The 23,250-nt window shown below is 41.8% G+C and overlaps 1 protein-coding gene across 2 annotated transcripts in view; it reads right to left on the bottom strand.

The window, feature by feature from the left end:
* Positions 1–23,250, bottom strand: part of UBE2E2 (ubiquitin conjugating enzyme E2 E2) — a 324,036-nt gene that overhangs the window by 26,670 nt on the left and 274,116 nt on the right. For both annotated transcript variants that reach the window (XM_056800341.1, XM_001369719.5), the window contains one exon: positions 9,553–9,700. In XM_056800341.1, coding sequence (XP_056656319.1) covers positions 9,553–9,700 — 148 coding nt within the window. The remainder of the gene's footprint in view (positions 1–9,552; positions 9,701–23,250) is intronic.

Genomic DNA, 23,250 nt, shown 5'->3' with positions numbered 1-23,250 from the left:
AACTAATATAACCTTACAAGGGAAAAAATGGATACCTAGTGAAATAGAGGACTTTCAAGCATTCTGGATGAAAAGACCAAACTGAACAGAAAATCTGATTTTCAAAAACAAAACTCAAGAGAGGCATAAAGAGGTAAATAGGAAAGAGAAATCATGAGAGACTCAATTAGGTTAAACTATATTCCTACATGGGAAGGTTATGTCTATAACTCTTAAGAATTTCATCACAATGAGGGCAGTGAGAAGGATTCTATACAGAAAGAGGGTGACTATGAGTTCATTATGATTGGATGAAGTAAAAAAAATGGCTGGATGAGAAAGAGGAATGTACTTGGAGAAAGGGAAAAGAGAGGAAGAATGGGGATAATTACTCACATAAAAGTGGCATGCAAGAAAGAACTTTTACAGTGGAAGGGAATGTGGTGGGGGGGGCAATGTTCCAATCTGACACATCTAAATTTGTTCAAAAGGGGGGAAATATTTATAACACACACACACACACACACACACACACACACACACACACACACAACTAGTAATAAGAAGTTATATTATCCAATAAGGAAACAGGAGGGGAAGGGGATGAAAAAAAAAAGAGGGAGGAGGTGGATAAAAAAGAAGGCAGTGGTCAGAAAAGAGGGATGGGATAAAAAGAGAGAAGGATAAACAGAAAGTAATCAGGGAAAAGGGAAAAAACCCTCTATGTTCTAAAATATCTCTAGCTGCTCTCTTTGAGGTGGCAAAGAACTAGAAATTGAAGGGATGCCCATCAACTGGGGAGTGGTGAAACAAGTTGTGGCATATGATTGATTGTGATGGAATACTACTGAACTGCAAGAAATGATAAGCAGTTTGAAAAAAACATGGAAAGACCCATATGAAATTATGAAGAGTAAAGCAAGCATAACCAAGAGAATGCTATATACAACAGAAATATTGTAGAATGACTTGTGTATGTCCACCTCCAGAAAAAGAACTGATAAATATAAATAAGACATAGTTTGTTTATATATATATATTCATCAAATGATGCTTTCTCTAATCAGGGGGAGGGGAGGGAGAGAGAGCATTACTTGAGTATTTTAATGTAATAAACAAATTTAAATAAAAAATACTTCCTCTTAAGCAAGAAAAAAATCCTCACTTGAAATAAAAAAAAATGAGAGATAAAAAAATTCCATTGACCTAATAAGGATAGTTACTAGTATCAAAAATAAAAAGGGAAAATGCACTACCAATAAAGATGAAATTAGAGTAATTATTAGGAATTATTCTGCCCAATTATATATTAATAAAATTGACAATATAGGTGAAATAGATATTTACAAAAATATAAATTCCCCTGATTAACAGAAGAAATAGAATACTTAAGATAAAGAAATTGGATAAGACATAAATAAACATCCTAAGAAAAAAATCTCCAGGACCACTTAGATTCACAAGTGAACTCTACCAAAAATTTAAGGAATAATTCATTCTAAATAAACTATTTGAAAAAATAGGCAAATTAGTCCTACCAATTTCCTTTTATGACACATATATAGTTTTGATCCCTAAACCAAGGAGAGCAAAAACAGAGAAAACTAAAAACCAATTTTCTTAATGAATACCGATGCAAAAATATTAAATAAAATACGAGCAAGGAGATTATAATAAATCACAAAGATCATCACTATGATCAGGAATGCAGGGTTAGTTCAGTATTTTAAAAAAGTATGAGTATAATTGACCATATTAATAATAAAAACAACAAAATAACATATTAATAGATGCAGGAAAAAACTTTGATGAAATATGATACCTATTCCAATTAAAATCCCTAGAAAGCACATGAAGCAATGCAACCTTTTTAAAAATGAGAAGTAGTAAAATCAAGAGGAAGAATTATCTCTAATGGGGATAAAGTTGAGGCCTTCCTGGTAATAATGGGGGGAGGGGAGAGAAGCAGGGATGTCCATAACCACCATTATTATTCAGTATTGTACTAGCCATGTTAGCTATCACAGTAAGACAAGAAAAAGAAATTGAAGTAATAAAAATAGGCAGTGAGGAAACAAAACTATAACTCTTTGCAGATCATATGATGGTATGCTTAAAGAACCCTAGAGAATCAACTAAAATACAAGTTGAAATAATTATGTTTCAAGATAAAAAACAAACTAACATAAATCATCAGCATTTCTATAAACTACCAGCAAAACCCAGCAGGAAGAGGTTAAAAAAAATTCCACTTAAAATAACTGTAGACAGTATAAAATATTTGTGCTTCTAACTGACAAGACAAACCTGGGGATTATATGAATATGATTACAAGATAATTTATACAAAGAAAGACAGATCTAAACAACTGGAGAAATAGTAAATGCTCGTTGGTAGGCCATTCCAATATAATAACAATTACAATTTTACCTGTTAATTTACTTATTCAGTGCCATGCCAATTATTTTGTAGAGCTAGAAAAAATGATAATAAACTTCATCTGGAAGAACAAAAGACCAAGAAGACCAGGGGAATCAATAAAAAATGTTAGGGAAGGGAGACTAGCAGTTCGGGTTTCAAATTATATTACAGTGGTAATCATCGGAACAATCTTGTACTGGCTAAGAAACAGAGAGACTGGATCAGTGGAATAGATCAGTTTCACAATACACAGTAGTAAATGATCATTAATAAATCTAGTGTTTGATCCATCCAGAGAGAGTTAAGCTTCTGAGGCAAAACCTTAAGAAGACAAAAACTGCTAGGAAAACCTGAAGGTAGTTTGGCAGAAACCAGGCCGACCAGCCTGGGCCTGGAATCAAGACAACTTCATTCATGAGTTCAAGTCTGGCCTCAGCCATTTGCCAGCGGGGTAAGCCTGGGCAAATCACGTAACCCCTTCCCTTCATTTGCTCAGTCTCTCACTTGTGAAATGAGACAGAGAAGGACATGGCAAATCACCCCAATATCTTTGACAAGAAATTCCAAAATGGGGTCCTAGAGTCAGGACTGAAACTACTGAACGCCACCAAGGCAGAGCCCAACATCTCACACTGTATACACAAAATGGGTGAATGATTTAGGCCTAAAGGGTGATGTCATGATTAGGGAAGCATGGAAAACGTATTTGTTACATCTCTGGAAAGGGAAAGAGTTTATGTCCACATAAGAAATAGAAGGGCTATATAACAATTTGGATCATGTGAAATGAAGCACAAACAAAATCAATACAGCGTAAATTAGAAGGAAAAGGGGAAACTGATAAACAGTCAAAGGATATGAACAGGTAGTTTTGAGAAAAAAATAAAGCTACCAAGTCATATGAAAAAGGTTCTAAATGACTACTGATTAAAGAAATGCAAATTAAATTAACTGAAGTTCCACCTCAAATCTCTCAGCTTGGCTAACATGACACAAAAGGAAAATGATGAATCCTAGAGGAGATGTGGAAAAGTTGGGACACTAATGCCCTTGGAGTTGTGACCTGATTCAACCATTAAGGAGAACAATTTAAAACTATGTCTAAAGAGCTATAAAACGATGTATATCCTTTGACCAAGCAATAACACTACTAAGTGTACATCCCAAAAAGATAAAAGAAAATGGAAAAGGATCAATTTGTACAAAAGTACTCATAGTAGTCTCTGTATGGTGGCAAACTGTAAATTGCAGGGATGTCCATTAACTGGAAAATGGTTGAACAAGTTGTGGCACATGATTGTGCTATTACAAATGATGAGGGAGAAAGAGAAATTCCATTTAAAATAACTCTAAACAATATCAAATACCTGGGAATCTACTTGCCAAGACAAATACAGGAATTATATGAACACAATTACAAAACACTTTGCACACAAAGTCAGATCTAAACATCTGGAAAAATTTAATTGCTCATGGGTAGGCTGAGCTTATATAATAAAAATGACAATGTTATCTAAATTAATTTACTTACTCAGTTCCATGCCAATCAGACTACCAAAAAATTATTTTATAGAACTAGGAAAAATAAAAACAAAATTTATCTAGAAGAACAAAGATCAAGAATAACAAGGGAATTAATGAAAAAAAATGTGAAGAATGGTGGCCTAGCTGTACCAGATCTCAAACTATACTTATAAAGTAGTAATCATCGAAACAATCTGGTAATGGCTAAGAAGTAGACTAGTGGATCAATGGAATGGATTAGTGATAAAAGACCTTAGCAATCTAATATCTGATAAACCCAGAGATCCTGGTTTGGGGGATAAGAACTCAATATTTGACAAAAATTGCAGGGGAAACTGGAAAACAGTATTGCAAAAACTAGTTAGAGACCAATATCTCACACTCTATACCAAGGTAGGGCCAAATAGGCATATGATTTAGATGATTTATGATGATACCATAAATAAATTAGAGGAACAAAGAATAATTTACCTCTCAGATCTATGGAGAAGGGAAGATATGACCAGAGACAGAGAGCACTATAAGATAGAAAATGAATAATTTTGATTATATTAAATTGCAAATCTTTGTTATAAACAAAACCAATATAATCAAGATTAGAAGGGAAACATCAAACTGAGGAAAAAATTTATATATATATATATAAATAAAATTTTATAACAAACTTCTCTGATAAAGGTCTAATTTGCCAAGTATATAGAGAACTAAGTCAAATTTATAAGACTATAAGCCTTTCACCAAATGATAAATGGTCAAAGTATATGTGCACAAGAATTTTTAGATGAAGAAATCAAAGCTATCAATAATCAGCTGGAAAAATATTCCAAATAGCTCTTGATTAGAGAAATGCAAATTAAGGTACTGGCTCCCACCTCTCAGGTTGGTTGATATGGCAGGAAAGGAAAGTGATAAATGTTGGAGAGGATATGTGGCAAGATTGGGACACTACTGCATTGTTGGTGGAATTGTGAACTTATCTAACCATTTTGGAGGACAATCTGGAACTATGCCCAAAGGGCTATAAAATAATGTGTACCTTTTGATTCAGTATTGCCACTAATACGCCTATATCCCAAAAAGATTTTTTTAAAAAAGGAAAATGACCTTGTACAAGAATATTTATAACAACCCCCTTTTTTTGGTGGCAAAGAATTGGAAATTATGGGGATGTCCCTCAATTGGGGAAAGGTTGAACAAACTGTGGTACATGATGATGATGGGATACTATTTGTGCTATAAGGAATAATGAAGAAGACGATTACAGAAAGAGCTGCAAAGACCTCCATGAACAGATGCAGAGTGAAATAAGCAGAACCAGGAGAACTTTGTACACAGTAACTGCAATCCTGGAAGATGATCAGCTGGGAGAGCCTTTGCTACTCTCAACAATACCACAATCCAGGACAATTCTGAGGGACTTGGGGCAAAGAATGCTGTCCAACTCCAGAGAAAGAATTGTTGGGAATCAGAATGCAGATCAAAGTATATGATTTATGCCTTTTGTTTATTTGGTTGATTTTTTTTTGTTGAGGTTTTTGTTTTACACAAGTATTCTCTTGCAACAATGGCCAATGTGGAAGTTTGCTTTGCATGATAATACATGCATAACCCATACTGAATTGCTTACCAACTCTGGGAAGGGGGAGGGAAGGGAGAGAGGGAGAAAATCTGGATCCTATAACTTCAAAAATCTTATGTGGAAAATTGTACATGTAATTAGTAAAATAAAATATCTTTGCAAAAAAATAAAATGATGAGGGGACTGGTTTCAGAAAAACTTGGAAAGACATGAACTGACAAAAATGAAATGAGCAGAACCAGGAGAACACCGATCCCAATAACAGCAATACTGTTAAGGATGACCCACTGTAAAAGATTTGGATGATCAAGACCATGATCCAAGATGACTCCAAGAGACTTGTGATGTTCTCATGCTCTCCTCCGTAGAGAGAACGGATGAACTCTGAATACAGACTGAAGCACACTTTTTGAAGACTTTATTTTTATTGTGTTGTTTTGTTTGGGTTTGCTTTTACAACATGACTAACACAGAAATATGTTTTTTATGCCCTTGTATGTATAAACAAAATAAAATTGCTTGCCTTCTCAAGGTGGAGGGAAAGCTGGAAGGGAAGGAGAATTCAAAATTCAAAATAATTTTTTAAAAAGATTGTTAAAATTTTTTTGATCATGAAATTGGGAAATATTTAATGAGAAAATTTTTTTAAAAGATTGCTTGTTTTACTGAGGAGAGTTGGGGAAAGAGGCCAATCAGTTGAAATTCTAGGAATGAGATGGAAGAAAACTGTCAAAATTGCACTGCATACAAAAATAGCAGCATCCAGGCAATCTGAGATAGAGGAATCTTTGCCAAAGACTTTTAAGTGTGAGAATTTTTGCCTTTAAAACAGAAGCCAAAGCTAAGTAAATTGTGGCACTTTGAGAGTCGCTGGTCCCAGGATATTTTTCATTCTTTAGTGTCAGTAAAACCCTATGAATTCAGAATTCATTAACTCTAAGTTGGTGGGGCTCCGGCCAGAGACAAGAGAGGCTTCCCTCTTGTTTTTCGGGAAGTGAGGGGGCACAGCGCATTAGGAAGAGCCGGGGACCCAGCCTGGAGTCTGGAAGAGCGAGGTTCACATCTAGCTTCAGACATTTACTAGTTGTACCGCTGGGTAAGTCACTTATCCCGTCTACCTCAGCTTCCTCCGCTATAAAATGGGGATAAAAACAGCTCCTATGCCCCAGGGTTGTAGCAAAGACAAACGAGATAACCAAAAGGTGCTTAGCATAGAGCCAGCTCGAATAACGATGTTTTTTGTAGGGGGAAAAGCCTACAAACATGACCTCAAACAGTGTTTAGCAGAAACAAATGAAGGAGCAGCAATGGTGGCTCAGAAGACACAAGTGGCCACTCTCGTGGCGAGCCAGAAGGGAAGCCTGTTCGGGGTGTCGCAGGCAGCCTCACCAATTTCCACCCCGAAACAAACGCTGTAAACGCGGTACTAAGGACAGCATGTATGTGGGAGAAACGGCGCTAGAAGCCCACGCTGGACTCGGACAGGCTCTCACCGGCCCCTCAGCAGCTCAGTCATGGAGAGGCCTCCCTGGCCCCCTCCCCGACGACCCTCAAGGAAGAGCCAGGAATCCTGCTATTTGATAAACTGTCAGTGACCAGGTCAGCTAAGCTTGGTTCAGTGAGGGCTGATCCTCCATCACGGGCTTCAAAACTATAGGAGGACAGCTGTGTGGCTCAGGGATGGAGAGCCAGGCTCGGAGATGGGAGGTCCTGGGTTCAACTGTGGCCTCAAACACTTCCTAGCTGGATGACCCTGGGCGAGTCACTTAACCCTCATTACCTACCCTTATTACTCTTCTGCCTTGGAACTCATACTCAGTATAAATTCTAAGGTAAAATTTATTATTAAATAAAAAAAAAGATTGTAATGGAGGCAGTTTCCACAGTGAGGAAATCATATATCCTGGAAGCTGAAAGGGACCTTACAATGAGTAATACTGATACACTGTTAGATCATCTTTTTATTTTAAATATATGCTCTTGAGCAAATGCAGGGACCAATATTTTGTTCCAGAATGAATCTATAATTTTAAAGTTGGAGTCAGAGAAAGAAAATTCTCTTAAAGTGGTTTTTGCTTTAATCCATCTAAAGGATTAAGTAAAGATTTTTATATATCCTCATTAAACGTTCAGAGTCTGGGTAGCTTATGGCCAACTGGACCTGGTGAAATTAATTTTGTCTCCTATAAGATACAAATGCGTTTTTGTTTTGCAGTTGGTGCCTTCTGATAATAAAATTATATGAATGTGGGATTTCACTTTTCTGGACCATATAATTATGGTAGTTATTAAACATTCCATCCCTAAATTCTATAACTATGGCCATAGTAGCATTTATTCTTGAATTTGGAAGTATTTTATAAAAGTGACAAATTTCAGAAAAGGCATCAGAGTTCCTAAAACAAGAATAGTTAGGTAGTTTAGTGGATATTCTGGGCCTAAAGTCAGGAAGATCAGAGTTCAAATCCAGTCTCAGATACTTATTAGTTGTATAACCCTGACCAAGTCACTTAACCCATCTCTCTCACTTGTAAAATGTGGATAATCACAGCTCCTATCTTTTGGGGCTCTTGTGAAAATCAAATGAGATTAACTGTAAGGCACCATGCCTGGTACACACTAGGCACCAATGCATGTTAGCTATTAGTACTATTATTAGCAGCTGTCAAATTTGTGGCCCATGACATACAAAACTCTTGAAGGGGTCAATTGGAACTAATTTAAAAGAAAATTGGGAAATGTTTAACAATCACCACAAAAATAAATAAAAGGGCCACGCAACAAAAATGAATTTAATTTGTAGTTTTCTAAGTTACTGTGATCGCTGGGACCTCCTTCTATTTGAGGTTGGCACTACTGGCTATATCAGGGAAATCACGGGTCCAGTTTCTATCCTGAGAACTTACTGACATTCTGGGTAAATGGAAATAAGGTTCAGAATCAGTTCATCTCAGAGGCTGCAGAGATCCTTTGGTACCTGAACCAGAATGCCCTGGATCAATGCCCAACAAAGGATCTTTGTTGTGCCAAGGACCTCGAGCTCGCTCTTTCCCCAGATCACTCCTGCCACTGCTGATGTCTCAAAAACCCTCTGTGAATGGCAACAGCCAGGGCCACTGGCCAACATTTAATCTGCTCTCCAGAAGGAAAAAAGTCCCCTTTGAGCTAACGGACATTAGGACCATTTTCTCCATTCATTTCTTACCTAGACAATCAACAGCACAATAAACCAAAGCCTGATGAGCAGTGTTTGCTTTTTTTTTCCTGAGGCATTGATGCTCCACTATGAAAACTGTCTGAATTTGCTTCAGCACATTGGTAATAGGCCTTCCTACTTTCGGGTCTCGGCATTTCCTGGGCAAAAGAGAACCACAGGAAAAGAGATGGGCAAGAGGACTAGGCGATCCTGCTCTGGTGATGGGGAGAGGCGCTAGCAGGAGAGCCAGGCGGCTTTCAGAAAGACTGTCCTATCTCCTGGGCAGCTGTATGGCCCTATCTGTCTTTTTAGGCCTTTCCCAATGCAAAGAAGCCAGCTGGTGGGGTTTTTTCTCTGTTTGTTTGTTTGTTTGTTTGTTTTGGTCAGACAGTTCTTCAGAGACTGTGAGAATGCTGGAGGGTTCGGTCTCAGAGGTGCTATCGGATTGTTATCACACTTTAATAGCCTACATTTCTCAAATTAGCATCTTCTCCTAGGTATATAATTAAGGCTTAAGCTCCCCAATTTGAATTTTTATTATTATTTGGCTGTAGCATTTAATGTATTCTTATCATGTTGTCCTTAAATGCACTTTCCCTTCTGGAGGAATTTTTCTTTAATTTATATAATAGGTGCTCTTCTTCCCCAGCCTGTTCCCATCCCTCCCTCCCCTCCCCAAATATACAGTAAGAAATAAGCCATGAAGAGTTTAATTTGGGAGAAGGCAGGAAACATTCTATGGAAATTTAACATGATTCATGAGAGGAAAAGAAGGTGGGCTGGACTGTCAAGAGTTGCCCAAGCCCAGGGTGTAGACCAGCATGCAGTGCCTGTGGCACTTGTAGCCACTTACCAGGGTTGCAATCTGTGAGAAGTGAGCAGATGGAGAGAAGAACCTTAGAAATGGTGAGGGCTGGACTCCAGTTATCCTTGAGGATGTCCAGACAGATCACTCCTTGGCTGTTAATGTTACAGTGATAGATTCTTGTCCGAAACGTGACCTAGAGAAAAATGGAAAATGATCATGAGTGAACATGCTGAATATCACTGGCCAGACAAAAAATTGGAAAATATGAGGGTGTCTCTTGATTGGGGAATGGCTGAACACATTGTGGTATCTGATGGTGATGGAATACTATTGTGCTCAAAGGAATGATGAACTGGAGGGACTCCACGTGAACTAGAAAGACCTCCAGGAAGTGATGCAGAGTGAAAGGAGCAGAACCAGGAGACATTGTACACAGAGATGGATACATTGTAGCACAATCGAATGTAATTGATTTCTCTACTAGTGTGAGATTTAAAATGGTTGAGGTCTTAAACTGTAGTGATAAAAATAGTGGAAGATATAAATTGTGATAGATATAAGAAAGGGTGAGTAAATTTGACCGCAGAAATATGTTTCACTACAGTGTCTTGGGGTTAAAATCAAATATAAAGTGGTCGCCAGGGAAATATTCCCAATTATTCAAATACCCAAGTCAATTGGGTTTTATAGAGATTTTAATTAATAATACAATGAGTAAAGTATGAAGGGCCTCAAGCCAATATGGCCTAGACCTGAGCCTTAAAAAGAGTAATCAGTCAGTTTTTTATAACTCATCATAAGATCTAAGTAAGGATTTCTAATGACACCAGGCCAGCGTCCTTCCTCAAAGAGTCTTCCAGCCAGAGATTGTTTCAAAGGGCCTCTCTCAAGAGCCTCCAGAGCTCCTACCCCAGAGGGACAGAGCCCCTCAGAGATGCTCCTCAAGGACCTCTCCTTCAGAAAGCGAATCAGAAACCAGATCTCTCTTCTTCTCTGAGCTCTTATTTTTAAGGGCAAAATTTCCTCTGTCACCTCCCCTAAGTCCTTACATCTACCAATCACTGTAGATGTTTCTAAAGGACTGCCCATTCTTAGTCCGGGTGTGGATTTTTGAGTAATTCACACCAGGAAAGCTCTGAGTAAGTTTTCCAGTTCTTTGTTCCTTGTAAATTCACAAGTTGCTTGACCTTTAAAGGTACTTAGCTTAAGAAAAGTATGGGTTTAAGTACTTTTCATTGTTCAGAAAAGAGTTAACAACTTTATCTTCCTCTAGGGCAGACCCAAGTAGGTAAAGTAGAATTCTCACATTCCTGCTTTAAGTAGAGTTCATTGTCCAAATGGGGAATGGTCTTAATCCAATCTTATAAAGTAGGGTCTGGGAAATTTTAAGGTTTACACTAGCAGCAATGCAATGACCCAGGACAATCCTGAGAGACTGAAGAGAAAGATGCTCTCCACATTCAGAGAAGAAAAACACAGTGTGAAAGAATTTAAACTATTTTAAGTTAATCAAGAACCTGGAGTGCCCTGCCTTTCACACTTAGTAAGAAACTTGTACTAGGAAAGGAAGTTCAAACCCTAAAAGGCCACAAGTACTGTCCTCTCCAGGAAGTGCTAGGCAAATTAGGAGACTGTGCTCGATTCCCGAGATGTGATGAGGAGAGCAGATGGGTGCAGAAAACTGCATATACGTGGGAGCTTCTGAGACCCCGAGGTCTTGTGTGGTCTTTTGCCTTGTGAGTGGATCCAGCTCTTGGTCAGCTAAGCATCTTCTGAGGCTTCAGATTTCAGCTTCCTGATTCACTTTGGATTCTGGTGAAGATTTGGCTTTCTTCATTGGAGACTTGGGCTGAAGAGGAGCACTTACTTGGGTGAGACTCTTACCTCTTTGGCCCGAGAGACTGCCCCTTGCGGCTCAGGCTCTTCAGTGACTGCCTTTGGTTTTTGAAATGCTTGGCTGGTGAGATTCACATTGGATTCGAATTAGTGGTCTGAAGGCACTCAGATCCAGACTTAGGGTATATTTAGCTAGGCAATATTTTCTACCTCCTTCTTACATTTTCCTCTCTTACTATCACTATTTTGCTGTAACAAAGCTACTAAAGCTACTAAGAGCCTCATGACTTAATATTTAATTATTATAAATGGCAACCACAATTTTTAAAAATTCTTATATTTGTCAAATCCATTTTAATTATTATAATAGGATCCATCACATGTTTTGATAGGGATATGATTAGGGCTTTGGTGTTAAAAGATCACTCTACTGAAAATAGTAATATTATGGAAATAGGTTTTGAACAGTGATCCATGTATAACCTAGTGGAAATGCTTGTCAGCTCCAGGAGGGAGGAGGGAAGAGGGAAGGGAAAGAACATGAATCATGGAACCATGGAAAATACTCTAAATAAATGAATTTATATATATGTGTAAATAAGTATTATAAGTCAGACCAACTCAGTCATCATCTTAGGTGAAACAAACCTTTCCATTTCTTCTAACAAGGAGAAAAATAGTATTAGATTAAACCATTACAAGATCTTTTAAAAAAGTTATAAGAGTTTTAGGATTTTCCCCAGGGTTTGGATGATTCATTCCCAATATTACTAGTATGATCAGTGTGGAAGGCCCAGTTTTAAAAAGTTCAAACTTAAGGTTTGATAAAATGGGAAAAAGTAAAGGAGTAAAAGTCCTGAGTTCAAAGGCAGACTTTGTTGCCTTTGGGCAAATAATGGACTCTCTCTGGAGGTTCAGAGTCCTCATCTGTAAAACGAGGACCTGATGATCTCTAAGATACTTTTCAACTCTAAAAATAGAAATCCATTTTCTTAGGTTCTAGACTTAGAAAACATTCATGGGACATCTGTTACAGTCATCTTTTCCTATCCTATGTGGCTTTGAATATTGATAGATTCTCGTAATCAAAGACCTCATGAATATTAATGATAAACTATTGATAATGATAATTCTTTTGTTCTTGTAATGAGTAATTTAAAAGAAAATAAAATTTGATACCAGCTTTCAACAAGTAATTTTAGCCCTTTACAAATAGCATATTTTGCAAAATTAAAGTAGTTATGATAGATGAACACCTGCTCTCCCAACCTTTTTTTTTTTTTTTGAGGAAGCCATAAAAAGTCCAGGCTTTATTTTCTTTCCTAGTAATAACCTTGCTGAATCACAGTTCTCCCTGCTCCCACTTCAGGGAATTTCTATATAAAAAGCTACAGATTTGATATATTTAGGGCTGATAGAAGTTGTCTGCAAGTTGTCTCCCCCATGAGGGTGGGAGCTCCTTGAGAGGGGCATCTGCTTCCTGTCTATCCATGCTGTTAGCCCAGAGCAGAGGACCCTGGTGAGAGGTGACCAGGGGGCTCAGTGGTTAGACAGCTAGACCTGGTTGTTAGCCTGGTGGTTGGCCCCACCATTTGTAAATAGCCAAGACAGGAGACAATCCAGGAGCCCAAAGGCTGCAGCATGGCATCAAGGAGCCATAAGGGAACAGGAATCTAAAGGCTTCAGAGAAATTTTGGGAGACCTCCTGTGTGCTGGGGGGGCCTCTGGGTAGCACATGAGTCAGAAAGACTTCTCCTCCTGGGTTCCAATGTGGCCTCAGACATGCCCTGGTTGGGTGGCCCTGGACAAGGCCTTTCACCCCCATGGCCTCGCCCTGACTGCTCTCTTGCCTTGGAACCAATACACTGTGACGATTTGTTTTAGGGTAATTTATGTATTCACGGTAAAGATTTTAAGATGGAAGGTAAGGGCTATTAAAAAAAAAAAAGCAAATGCCATCAATTGTTTACCATCGCAGGGAAGAGGTGGGAGGAGGGTGGGAGACAGGCACCAAGAAAATCTGGAGCCCCAATAAAAACCAATGTTAAAAATTGTGTTTACATATAACTGGGGGAAAAGAAAATATTTTCTTTTTTTGAAAAGAGTAAATCTGATCATGCTCCCTCCCCCACTGGGATGTTGATTCCGGCCCTTCGCAGTCTGTTTCCGCTGCGCAGTCTCCTCTACACAATAAGGCCTCCCTTCTGCAGGAAACCTTTCCAGAGGCCCCCAGGCCTCAGCCCTCCATTCCTTCTCCAATCCGCCTGCGCAGCCTCTTCATTTACATGCCGCCATTTAGCACTGCCGGCGGTCCACCGCCCCGCTGCAGACATGAGGCGGCCAGCTTAGATTTTCAGAGGGTTTTCCTCTCCTTCCGAGTCCCCAAGGTCTGCAGTCCTTTCCTTTTTTAAAACTCAGTCCAGACCAGACCAGACCAAAACCAAAATCTTTGGAGAAAATGCGGTTATCCGCCTAGGGCGGGTCCGCCGCGCTGTAGGGGTCCGCCAGCACACGTGACAGCCCACCAGCCCACGTGATGGCGGCTCTGCAGTCTGTCTGGGGCTGCCAGCCTTGCGGTCAGAAACCCCGAGAGCAGTTCTCAGCGAGTGCCGGATTGTGCGGGGGTCAGCCCCCAATAGACATTGATTCAGGGGAGCAGCCACACCTCAAAGTCCCCCCAGCACCAGCCTTTTGGCATTGGGAGGGTTCCCCTTCCGGGTGCCTTTTCTTCCTCTCTAAACTAGCCACAATTGCTTAAGCTTTCAAAGGAAAATTAAGCTATCCAATATGAAAAAAGAAAATGTAGCCTGGGTTGGCTTTAGTCTATGGGCGGGTGACCCTGGGACGATCACCCACCTATGTCTGCGACCCGATTCGCTTGAATGCTGAATTATCCGGGAGCCTATTTTAAATCATCTAGCTAACGTGTCGGTGGCGCCTCCTGTCGGTCGGTGCCTTGTTAAATGCTTCACCAATAGGATCTCCTCTATCTTCACATAACAGCCCCTGGAGGGGGGAGGGGGCGCTAATAAGAAACAAAAAGGAAAACTCTTAGGCAGGGCTTACTCTGCACGGACTGTGCTAATTGATTTACAATTGTTTTCTCATTTAACGCATACATCAACCCTGGTGGCGGAGGCTCTTATTGCTCCACACTGTACAGGGGAAGAAACTCCGGAAACGGGCCGAGTGGCTTGCCCAGGACTACTGGCACACAGCTAGTAAATGTCTGAGGCTGCATTTGAATTTGGATCTTCCTGACTTCGGGCCAGCACTCCATCCACAGAGCCATCAGGCTGCTCTGAATTCAGTACCTGTCACAACATGGACGCCTGGTTAAAACCTGCAAAGACTGCGGATGGAGGAGCTCCTCCAGTGCTCCCTCCAGCCAGTCTCCACGTCATGGCCCCCGCCCTCGGCCCACCCACCGAGGCTCCTCTGACAAGACTGTGCCCTTCCTCCGGCCCGCCAGGGGGCGACGATCACTCTGGATACCATCCGGGCAATCAGGCAGGCAGGGAGTGTGAGCCAGCACGCAGGCGCGGCTTTCCTTCCGGGAACATGAAGACATTATTAAGACTAGAAAGAGCAGCTTTCTGCCTTGGCGACAGGATTTACTCGGAGATATTTTGGCTAGTAAACGCCTTTGGAGAATCAGTCCTATTTAGGAAAATTCCACCTGCATGTAACCTTTCAGGAACACTCATGCATTTCCTTCTAATAATTCAACCCCTTGTGATTTATGGATTGGGGTGCTGGCTACCAAAATTGGCCACAATCCATGTAGGGGAAGGGAATAAACGGTTATGAAGTGCCTACTAGGTGCCAGGTCCTGTGCCAAGCACTGTAAACATATCAGATGGTCTCATTCTGTTCTCAAATCCATTTTACAGCTGAGGAAACACCGAGGCAGAGGTTAAGTGACTTGCTCAGGGTCACAGAGCTAGTAACTATTTGAGGTCACATTTGAACTTGGGTCTGGATCTCTAGCGACTGCTCCATCAGGCTTTCTTCTCTAAACAGGGCTTCCCAACCATTTGGGGTCCCATTATCTCCTTAACTTTCCATCAACCTTGGAAAGGAAGTAAGTTTTGGAATCTATTATTAAATAAAGTGATTAATTTTCATAAAGCCATTTTTATTTAGCAAATCATGGGGGGGGGGGGTATCTGAAGGTTGATAAGTATATAAAGTCCCCTAGGCAGTACCCTAGAGTATTGGACTTAGTAGACAGGAAGATCTGAATTCAAATTCTGCCTTACACATTCAGTGGCATGTGACCTTCTGTGTCAACACTTGCTCATCTATAAATGAGAGGTCTGGACATTGGGGCATCTAAGGTCCCTCACAGCTATGATCTCCAGGTAAATGTTTAACAATCAATTCTCCTGAAAAGAAGTCAGCAGGGTACACATGTATGTTTGATCTTCATTACTGCCATTTTCTCCATCACTTCTTTTTTTTGCTCTTAATGTCTGTCTCAGAATCCAGGCTGGTATTGGTTCCAATGCAGAAGAGCAGTAAGGGCTAGACGCTTGGGCTGACAGGTCTGTCCTAGGTCACACAGCTAGAAAATATCTGAGGCTACATTTGAACTCTGGGCCCAGCTCTGTCCCCTGGATCACCCAGCTGCCCCTTCTCTATCACTTTAAAAAGTCTAGAGACAATCCACAAAAGAACACATCAAGTCCAAATTGGCAGATGCCCGGGCCACTGCCGAGGTGTAAATGTTCCATGAAAATCTAACCACTGGATCTCCAGACCAGGGCTGGCTTGGCCACAGCCTTGCTTTCAGTTCTGCTTCTGTGCTCCTAAGAAACGATTATCCCAACGTGCTCAAGTACATCAGCGATCCTTTGGATTCTGCAGTGGCTGCTGTTGTTACTGTTGTCAACCAACCAGTTTCTTCTTGGTGGAGTCTTGAAAGCCATAGCAGTCTCCTGCTTTGCCTTGAGCTTGTTTCTTGCTTTGCATTTGGCTGAGAATAGCACTGAGAATCCTGTTTCCCAGAGATAAGTTGTTTATAAATGGGATTAAACCTTTGTGAGCAAAAGTGGCAGAATGAGAATATACTTCTCCAAAGGAACACTAACATTTTAGTAACTTCATTCATTGGAAATCAATTCAGAGTTGCTGGTTTTTGTGGAGATTAATTAGCTTGTCGTTTATTGGGTCACTTGTTGATTGTTTTCTAGTTCAATATGAAAAAAAAGGTTTCATCTGGTTTGTGTAAGACTTTTATTCCTTTAAGCATCTCTTTCCAGTTTTTCAGACACACTGAAAATACTGTTTCTTCCCTTTCTCACCCTATCCTCTGCCTTTGCTGTTCCCTTTTCACCCTTTTCTCTCTAATCCATGAATTTTTTACTAACACTCGCACTTTGGGAATATTTTAATAGGAAAACAAAGTTACTGACCAAACATTTCTTGTACCCCCTTGACCAAGTTCCTCTAACACTAGGAGTGCATGTGTCCCAAACAGGAAACTCCCGACTTGGGAGATGGCTGAGAGTGAAGACAACCAAAAAGTTCATCTTCCTCCTTCCTCCCCTCTGCACCTTTAGGTAATCCCGACGAGCTTCTCCAGATGGAGCTAAACTGGTACTTGAATGAAGGAGGCCTAAATTAAAGTAACGTCTTTCTAGCTTGGTAGGACCTCTCAGAGTGGAGAACCTGAGACCATCTCCACGCTATAATGAAACATTGGAATACCTCCGTAGTAGGTGGGGCTTTACATTCAAGTTCATAGTGAATGATTCTATTAATGAGACAATTCTGAGCAAGGAAGGAAGTCCGCGAGCTAGGCTAGAAAGAATTCTGGCGTGGGGGCCAGAGGGTTGAGGTACAACTTGAGATGCATTATAATAGCATCTATCTCGTGGGGCTGTTTTAAGAATGAAATGGGATATTTGTAAAGCCCCGAGTGCCATAGAAATGCGAGTTGGTGCCATCATTACTGTAGTGCCCCTCACCATTCTCATACCCTAGGAAAGCTAACCGTCTTCCCTTCCTTTGGCTATCCTTGCAGGGCCCAACAGAGGACTCGGGATGCCATTTATCCTTGCTGGGTTTCAGTTTTTCTGTCTTTAAAATGAAGAGGTTGGATCAGATCCCTTGAAAACGTTCTAGTTTCAACCTTCTTTCCCCCCCTTTTTAAAAGCCCTCCTAACATCCTAGGAGTCTCTGTAGAAAAGGGACTCGGTCAGCCAATGAAAACTGCGGGTGGGGGGACAAGAAAATCACGGCTCTCGCAGTACAGACAAGTTTTGTCAACCATTCCCACTGCTACCTCCTCGAGGCCACAGAAGGTGCTCAGAGAAGAGATGCTGCATGAACAATCAAATGAGCAAAAGCTGAGCCCCAGAGCTCTTTCTGTCCAGTCTTCCCCAAAGACCCCAGAATGAGGAGCAGCGAGAAAGGTGACCTCCGACACCCCAGCCCGGCGTCGGCAGTGCGGGCAGCCCGAGAGCCCGCTGTGGTGGTATGCTGTTAGAACATCACTTATTTATTAATTAGGATCTGTGTGAGGGGAGGGGGCATTGTCAGGACATAACAGATGTCCGCTGAAGCGCCATCTCGGAGGCAGGGTGATTCATCTCTGCTTTATAACTACAAAAGTGTACCATACATAATAACAATTAATTAGCAAGCACAACAGCTGAGATACTTAATGGATTACCATGTAAAGTGCATAATAAATGACTGACCATATGACACTGGCTGTTAAATTAAAGACAATGACATAAACATGCACAGAAGGAGAAAAGCATCTTTTAAACATTTGCATGTAAGTCTCACAAAAGACATCTCCACAAGATGTAGCATATTTACAGATTTACTAATGAAAGAAAGAAAATAAAGGCTCCCTCCATCTGGGAGGAAATAAAGGCTGGTCACATTTCAGAAAAATTGTAGACATGGGAAGGGAAGCTCATTTATCTTTAAGAAATGTGGAGGTCAACGACTCACAATCTGTGCGGCGCGACCCCCAGAGCGGGTCACAGCCAGCCAGCAATGACAACAATTCCATTTTCTACAGGGCCCCTCGACTGCCTTCAGCCAAACACTGTGGGAAGACTGTCCAGAGTGCAACAATGCCTAATTCTGATAATGATACAGTAAATTAACAGGGATTATGAAGTTGGCTGAATGCCCACTCTCCTGGAGAATGGGCTCGAAGAGACAAAAGAAACCCCATTGGAAAAAGACAGCGCATTCAGGGTGGCCGGACGCTTTACATCCCCTCTAAGAAGCTCTAAGAAGGCTGCAAAAGGGAAGAGGGGGACGGAGCCCACGGAATGGCATCGGTCCTGCAAGGGGCTTCTGCTTAGAGCGCACACCTGGGAAAGTGAGGCAGAGACGGTCCAAAGTACCTCTGGCCCCACGAGAGCCTCAAGTTCCTGCACAATGGATTTCCTACAGACCTTGGCTTTGTGTGATCACAGAATGGCAGAAAGGCTGAGCCGGCCCAACAGGAGTGTGAGTGTGAGTGTGAGTGTGTGTGAGTGAGTATGTGTGTGAGTGAGTGAGTGTGTGAGTGTGTGTGTGTGTACATGCCGGAGATCTGACAGCTGTCAGTGTTTGTGGTCTCTCTGAGGATCATTTAAATGTCTGTTTTAAATGTGGACAAAAAGCCAAATCTGGAATATCCTCGAGGATAATGTCTGAATACCCACCGTGTCAGGCTCATGGGACTCCTCTGGGGTTCGCGGTAGGATAGACGGCGATTCTAGATCTAATGGAGACGCGAACGGAAGGCCTTCAGCCAGAGAGTCTTAACCTTTTCTGTGCCTTGACTTCCTCACAGACTCCTCCAAATAACGTTTTTAAGTGTATCAAATACACAATACACAGGACTGCAAGGGAAACCAATTACATAGAAGCTTATCAAAATGTTTTAGGAAAAGAAAAGCGAGTCCGGGGAGCTCCGGTGACCACGATGCAGAGATCCAGCCCACCTTTCCCACGTGCTGGCTAAAGATCACAAGGAAAGCTCTTCGCTTGACCCGGATGTGTTCTGAAGGCTCGGGAGGCCGCTTCACCCCATCTACGAATACCCTGAAGTGGACCAGACGAGGGACAGACACTGGACGCGCCTGGCCCACGCCCCCTCCCAGAATGGGGCCAAGAGGCAGAGGAGGGAAGGCGGAAGCCGGAGATCTTGCCTCTCCTCTCGCCCAACCGTGCTACAGGAACTGGTCCTGGACCAGAACGTCCATCCAGCGGCTCGCAGGGAAAACGCCAGCTTCACTCCCCAACAGCTACAGATCTCTCCGTTCAGAATTTGCTCTCCTTAGCCCCGCCCAGCCTGACGGAGCAGTGTCCTGTAAGCCATGGCCGCCATGCCTCCCGTCCCTGGGCCATGCCATGGCTTGCTTGAGATAAGGGTGTCCTGATGTGCCTTCATTCCCCTTGTGACCGAAACGGGTGGGGATGGGGGTAGAGAGAAGAGATCATGACAAAATGAATAAAGGAGGAAAAAGAAAAGAGTTCAGGAGATTTGGGGGCAGGGAGGTGGCTCAATAGATTGAGAGCCAGGCCCTGAGATGAGAGGTCCTGGGTTCAAATCTAGCCTCAGATACTTCCTAGCTATATGACCAGTCACTTAACCCCCATTGCCTAACCCTTACTGCTATATATTGGCCTTGGAGCCAATATATAGTATGGATTCTAAAAATGAATAGTTAAAGAGGTTTTTAACTAGTAGTTTGATAGGGGTGGGGAGAACTAAAATATCTGTGTGAAATCTGACAGTCTTCGCTGCATCTAGGCCATATCTGAAGATCCAGCTGAGATGGGATATTTATAAAAAAGGACTTTTCTTGATATGTTTTGCTTTTTATGTCATCTAAACTTTCCCTTGTAACCCTTTCCTGCCACCCCATATAGCAGGAGCAACAAGAAATTATTAAAGAAAAAGAGAAAAAATTATCATCCAACCCAACTGATTTGCTGAAAAACTCTGAAAATGTATGCCCTGTTCCAGATCTGCAGACCTCCTACTTTTACAGAAGAGTTGAGGGATGCATCTTCTTTTGGGGGCATCAAGCAGGCGTTAGCTCTTTTGGGGTGTTATGACCTCCTTTGGTGGTCTGGGGAAGGCCCACAGGCCTTATCACATAAGAATGTTTCTAATATATAAAATAAAATACATAGGGTTACAAATCAATTATACTGATATAAGGTGATCAAAATATAAAAACAAACAAAAAACAAAAAAACAACCACATCCATATTCAAAGATGCCTCCCATCCAAATGAAGAACTTTGAAATTTTGAAGACAGACAAGGAGAAGATCAGAAAGAGAAAATGACCCTGAATATTGTCTGGGGCTACTAAAAAGCAGCAGGGCAGATTCGTTCAGGCTACTCTCTCCCACCCCCAAAGTGGCAAAGATAACATCTCCCTAGAACCCAAATACTCTCATTTCTTTCTGTCTTTTCCACTGACTTTCAAGCACATTTATCATCTCCTTTAATTTTCTTCCTTCTCCTCTCCCCTCCCTCCCTTTCTTCCTCTGTGTGTGGGGACATAGGAAGAAAAAAATAATAAAATTAATTTTAAGAATGACCAATCAGGATTCCAGAAGTCTGATGCTTCTTGCTACCTTCTAAAGCAGAGAAGTAATACATGCGAGTTTCAGAATGGAACTTATTTATATTTTCAGACACAAATAACATATGTATGTATATTTGAGAGGAAGAAAGTTGTGAGGGGCAGTAGGGAAGACAAGAGAGAAATGAAGAAGACGATCAGGGAAATGTTCCTGCTTATTGGGGCTTGTCAAGTTCAGTTTTAAAAATACTTTTAAAATGATGTATTTATGTGACTGCTGTTCCTAGAGCAGTTCCAGTTCCAGCTAAAATTGTACCTTCCACAAGAAGTCTTTCCTAATCCTCCTCAACATTGCTTTCCCTCTGACCATTATCTCCAACTTATCATATGTGTGCATTTATCCAGTACCAGGACATTCCAAGCCCGACGTCTGATTTCAGCTGAGGATGGCCTCGGCCCATCTAGACCAGCGATGCTCTGAATGCACTTCTGAGTGTGGGCTGCAACTTTAAAAGGCCGAGAACCTTCTGGGTGACACTCTGCACGTGGCTGTGTGTCTAGGTCACAGACACATCGCCCACAGGCTCAGTGTCCCATAGACAGTTAGAGAGTCTGCACAGAGCGTGTCTCATGCACACAGAGCCCTCTGCACATCCTCTCCCTCTTGGAAAGGCTCCTTGGGGGCCGATTTCTGCCTTTGTTGGGTCTCCAGGGCTTGGCCCAGGACCTGGCTCTGAGCAGGTACTTAATAAATGCTCGCTGATAAGACTATTAAGAAAAAAAAAAGACTATCCAGTCTGTGAAAACAGGAACAAAGCCATCTTCAGTGTCTTGACACTTCCCACCTCCACCAGACGTGATTTCAAAGGAGAATGCCCTCTCCACGTAGATTGGCAATGATGCTGCAGATTAGCTTTTGGGTGTTGACTATAAATTCTCTCCCTTTCCCTCTCTCCATTTCTCTCTCCATCTCTCCGTCTCTCTGTCTCCGTCTCCGTCTCTCTCTCTCCCTTCCTCTCTCTCTCCCTCTCCCTCTCTCCCCCTCCCCCCCTCCCTCTCCCTCTCTGTCCTCCTGTCCCTCTCTCCCCCTCCCCCCTCCCTCTCCCCCCCTTCCCCCCCTTCCCCCCCCTCTGGTTGATCGTACCAAATTTTCTTCCCTGCATCTCCCACTTGTTCTTCTCAGGCTCTTTGGTTTTGCTTTTCTTCCTCTGCAGACCATAGAAGAGCACCTCACGCCCGGGGAAGTGCCTCTTCTGGAGACCCCATGCAGGGTTTGGGGCTGAATCGTGCCAGAAAGTTCAGTGGTTGTCAGAACATGTCTGCGAGGGGCTGGGCAGCCACCCCCAAAGAGCTAGGAATGGAGGGCGCATCGGCCACAGCTCCGGCTTCTTGTGTTCTTGCTCGCTGTTGCCTGACGCTCTCCGCCTCGAGGTTAATCAGAAACAGTGTCTTTAAATAAACATGGTAGGCCGCTTTTCTTTTTCCTTCCTATAATTTGCTGCAAACATTATTCTATCTCAGAAAACTGGCTGCTACGGAAGAACAAATATTTGTTTTTAAAAGCTAACAATTGAACAGAAGCAACAAACTGTTTGTTCTCTTATAAATCATGTTAGATTTACTTCATGAATGGAGCAGATGTGTGTACAGCCGTAGAGAGGATGGAGAAAGGGATTTTTAGGGAGGAACAAGAATGAAGGAGCTCAATATTCCGGCCCTTCAGGCCCAAGACTATGACCCAGTTCTTTTTCTCCCACAACAGGGCCTAGAACAGCAGGGAGAAGACATCCAACAAATATCTGTCGAATGAACTAAATGGAGACACACTGAATGGTCCGTTGAAACAAGAGATGCGGCGGATACCGCTCAAAGGAAAGACCATCACGAGGCCCGAACACAGGCAGTCTCTCGAAGCTATGGCGCGAGGGAGGGAAGAGGCAGGCAGGGTCGCTACAGAAGGAATGGAGTGTTTTCATTCTAATCTTGACTGAAAGCCCTTTTTAATATGCTGCCATTGATTGGGGGGGCGTCAGTAGAGATTAGAAAATTCGGTAGGATTAATTGCAGGGGTGGAATTAAGAGTGTTTTATACGTCACTAACGTTTAGGAGAGAAAGCTTTAGAAACACGAGAATGACACGTGGTAATGCAAGGTATCTTCTCTGAATAAATCGCACCAAGTGTACAGTAGGATGAATTTTAAAGAGTCAAATATTTGGTTAAGAAGGGCTGATAAATACTTTTCTTAATGAAAATGCAGACGTTGCTGTTCTGACAATTCCTGAAGCAGGAGCATTCGTGTGAAGAATTTTATTTCCTTCAAAGAACACTTAAATATTTTCTTCTTTTAAA

The sequence above is a fragment of the Monodelphis domestica genome, chromosome 5 (genome assembly GCF_027887165.1).
Source record: "Monodelphis domestica isolate mMonDom1 chromosome 5, mMonDom1.pri, whole genome shotgun sequence".
Classification (NCBI taxonomy): Eukaryota; Metazoa; Chordata; class Mammalia; order Didelphimorphia; family Didelphidae; genus Monodelphis; species Monodelphis domestica.
The sequence above is the reverse complement of the archived record's forward strand: the minus strand, read 5'-3'. Positions and strand labels throughout refer to the sequence as shown.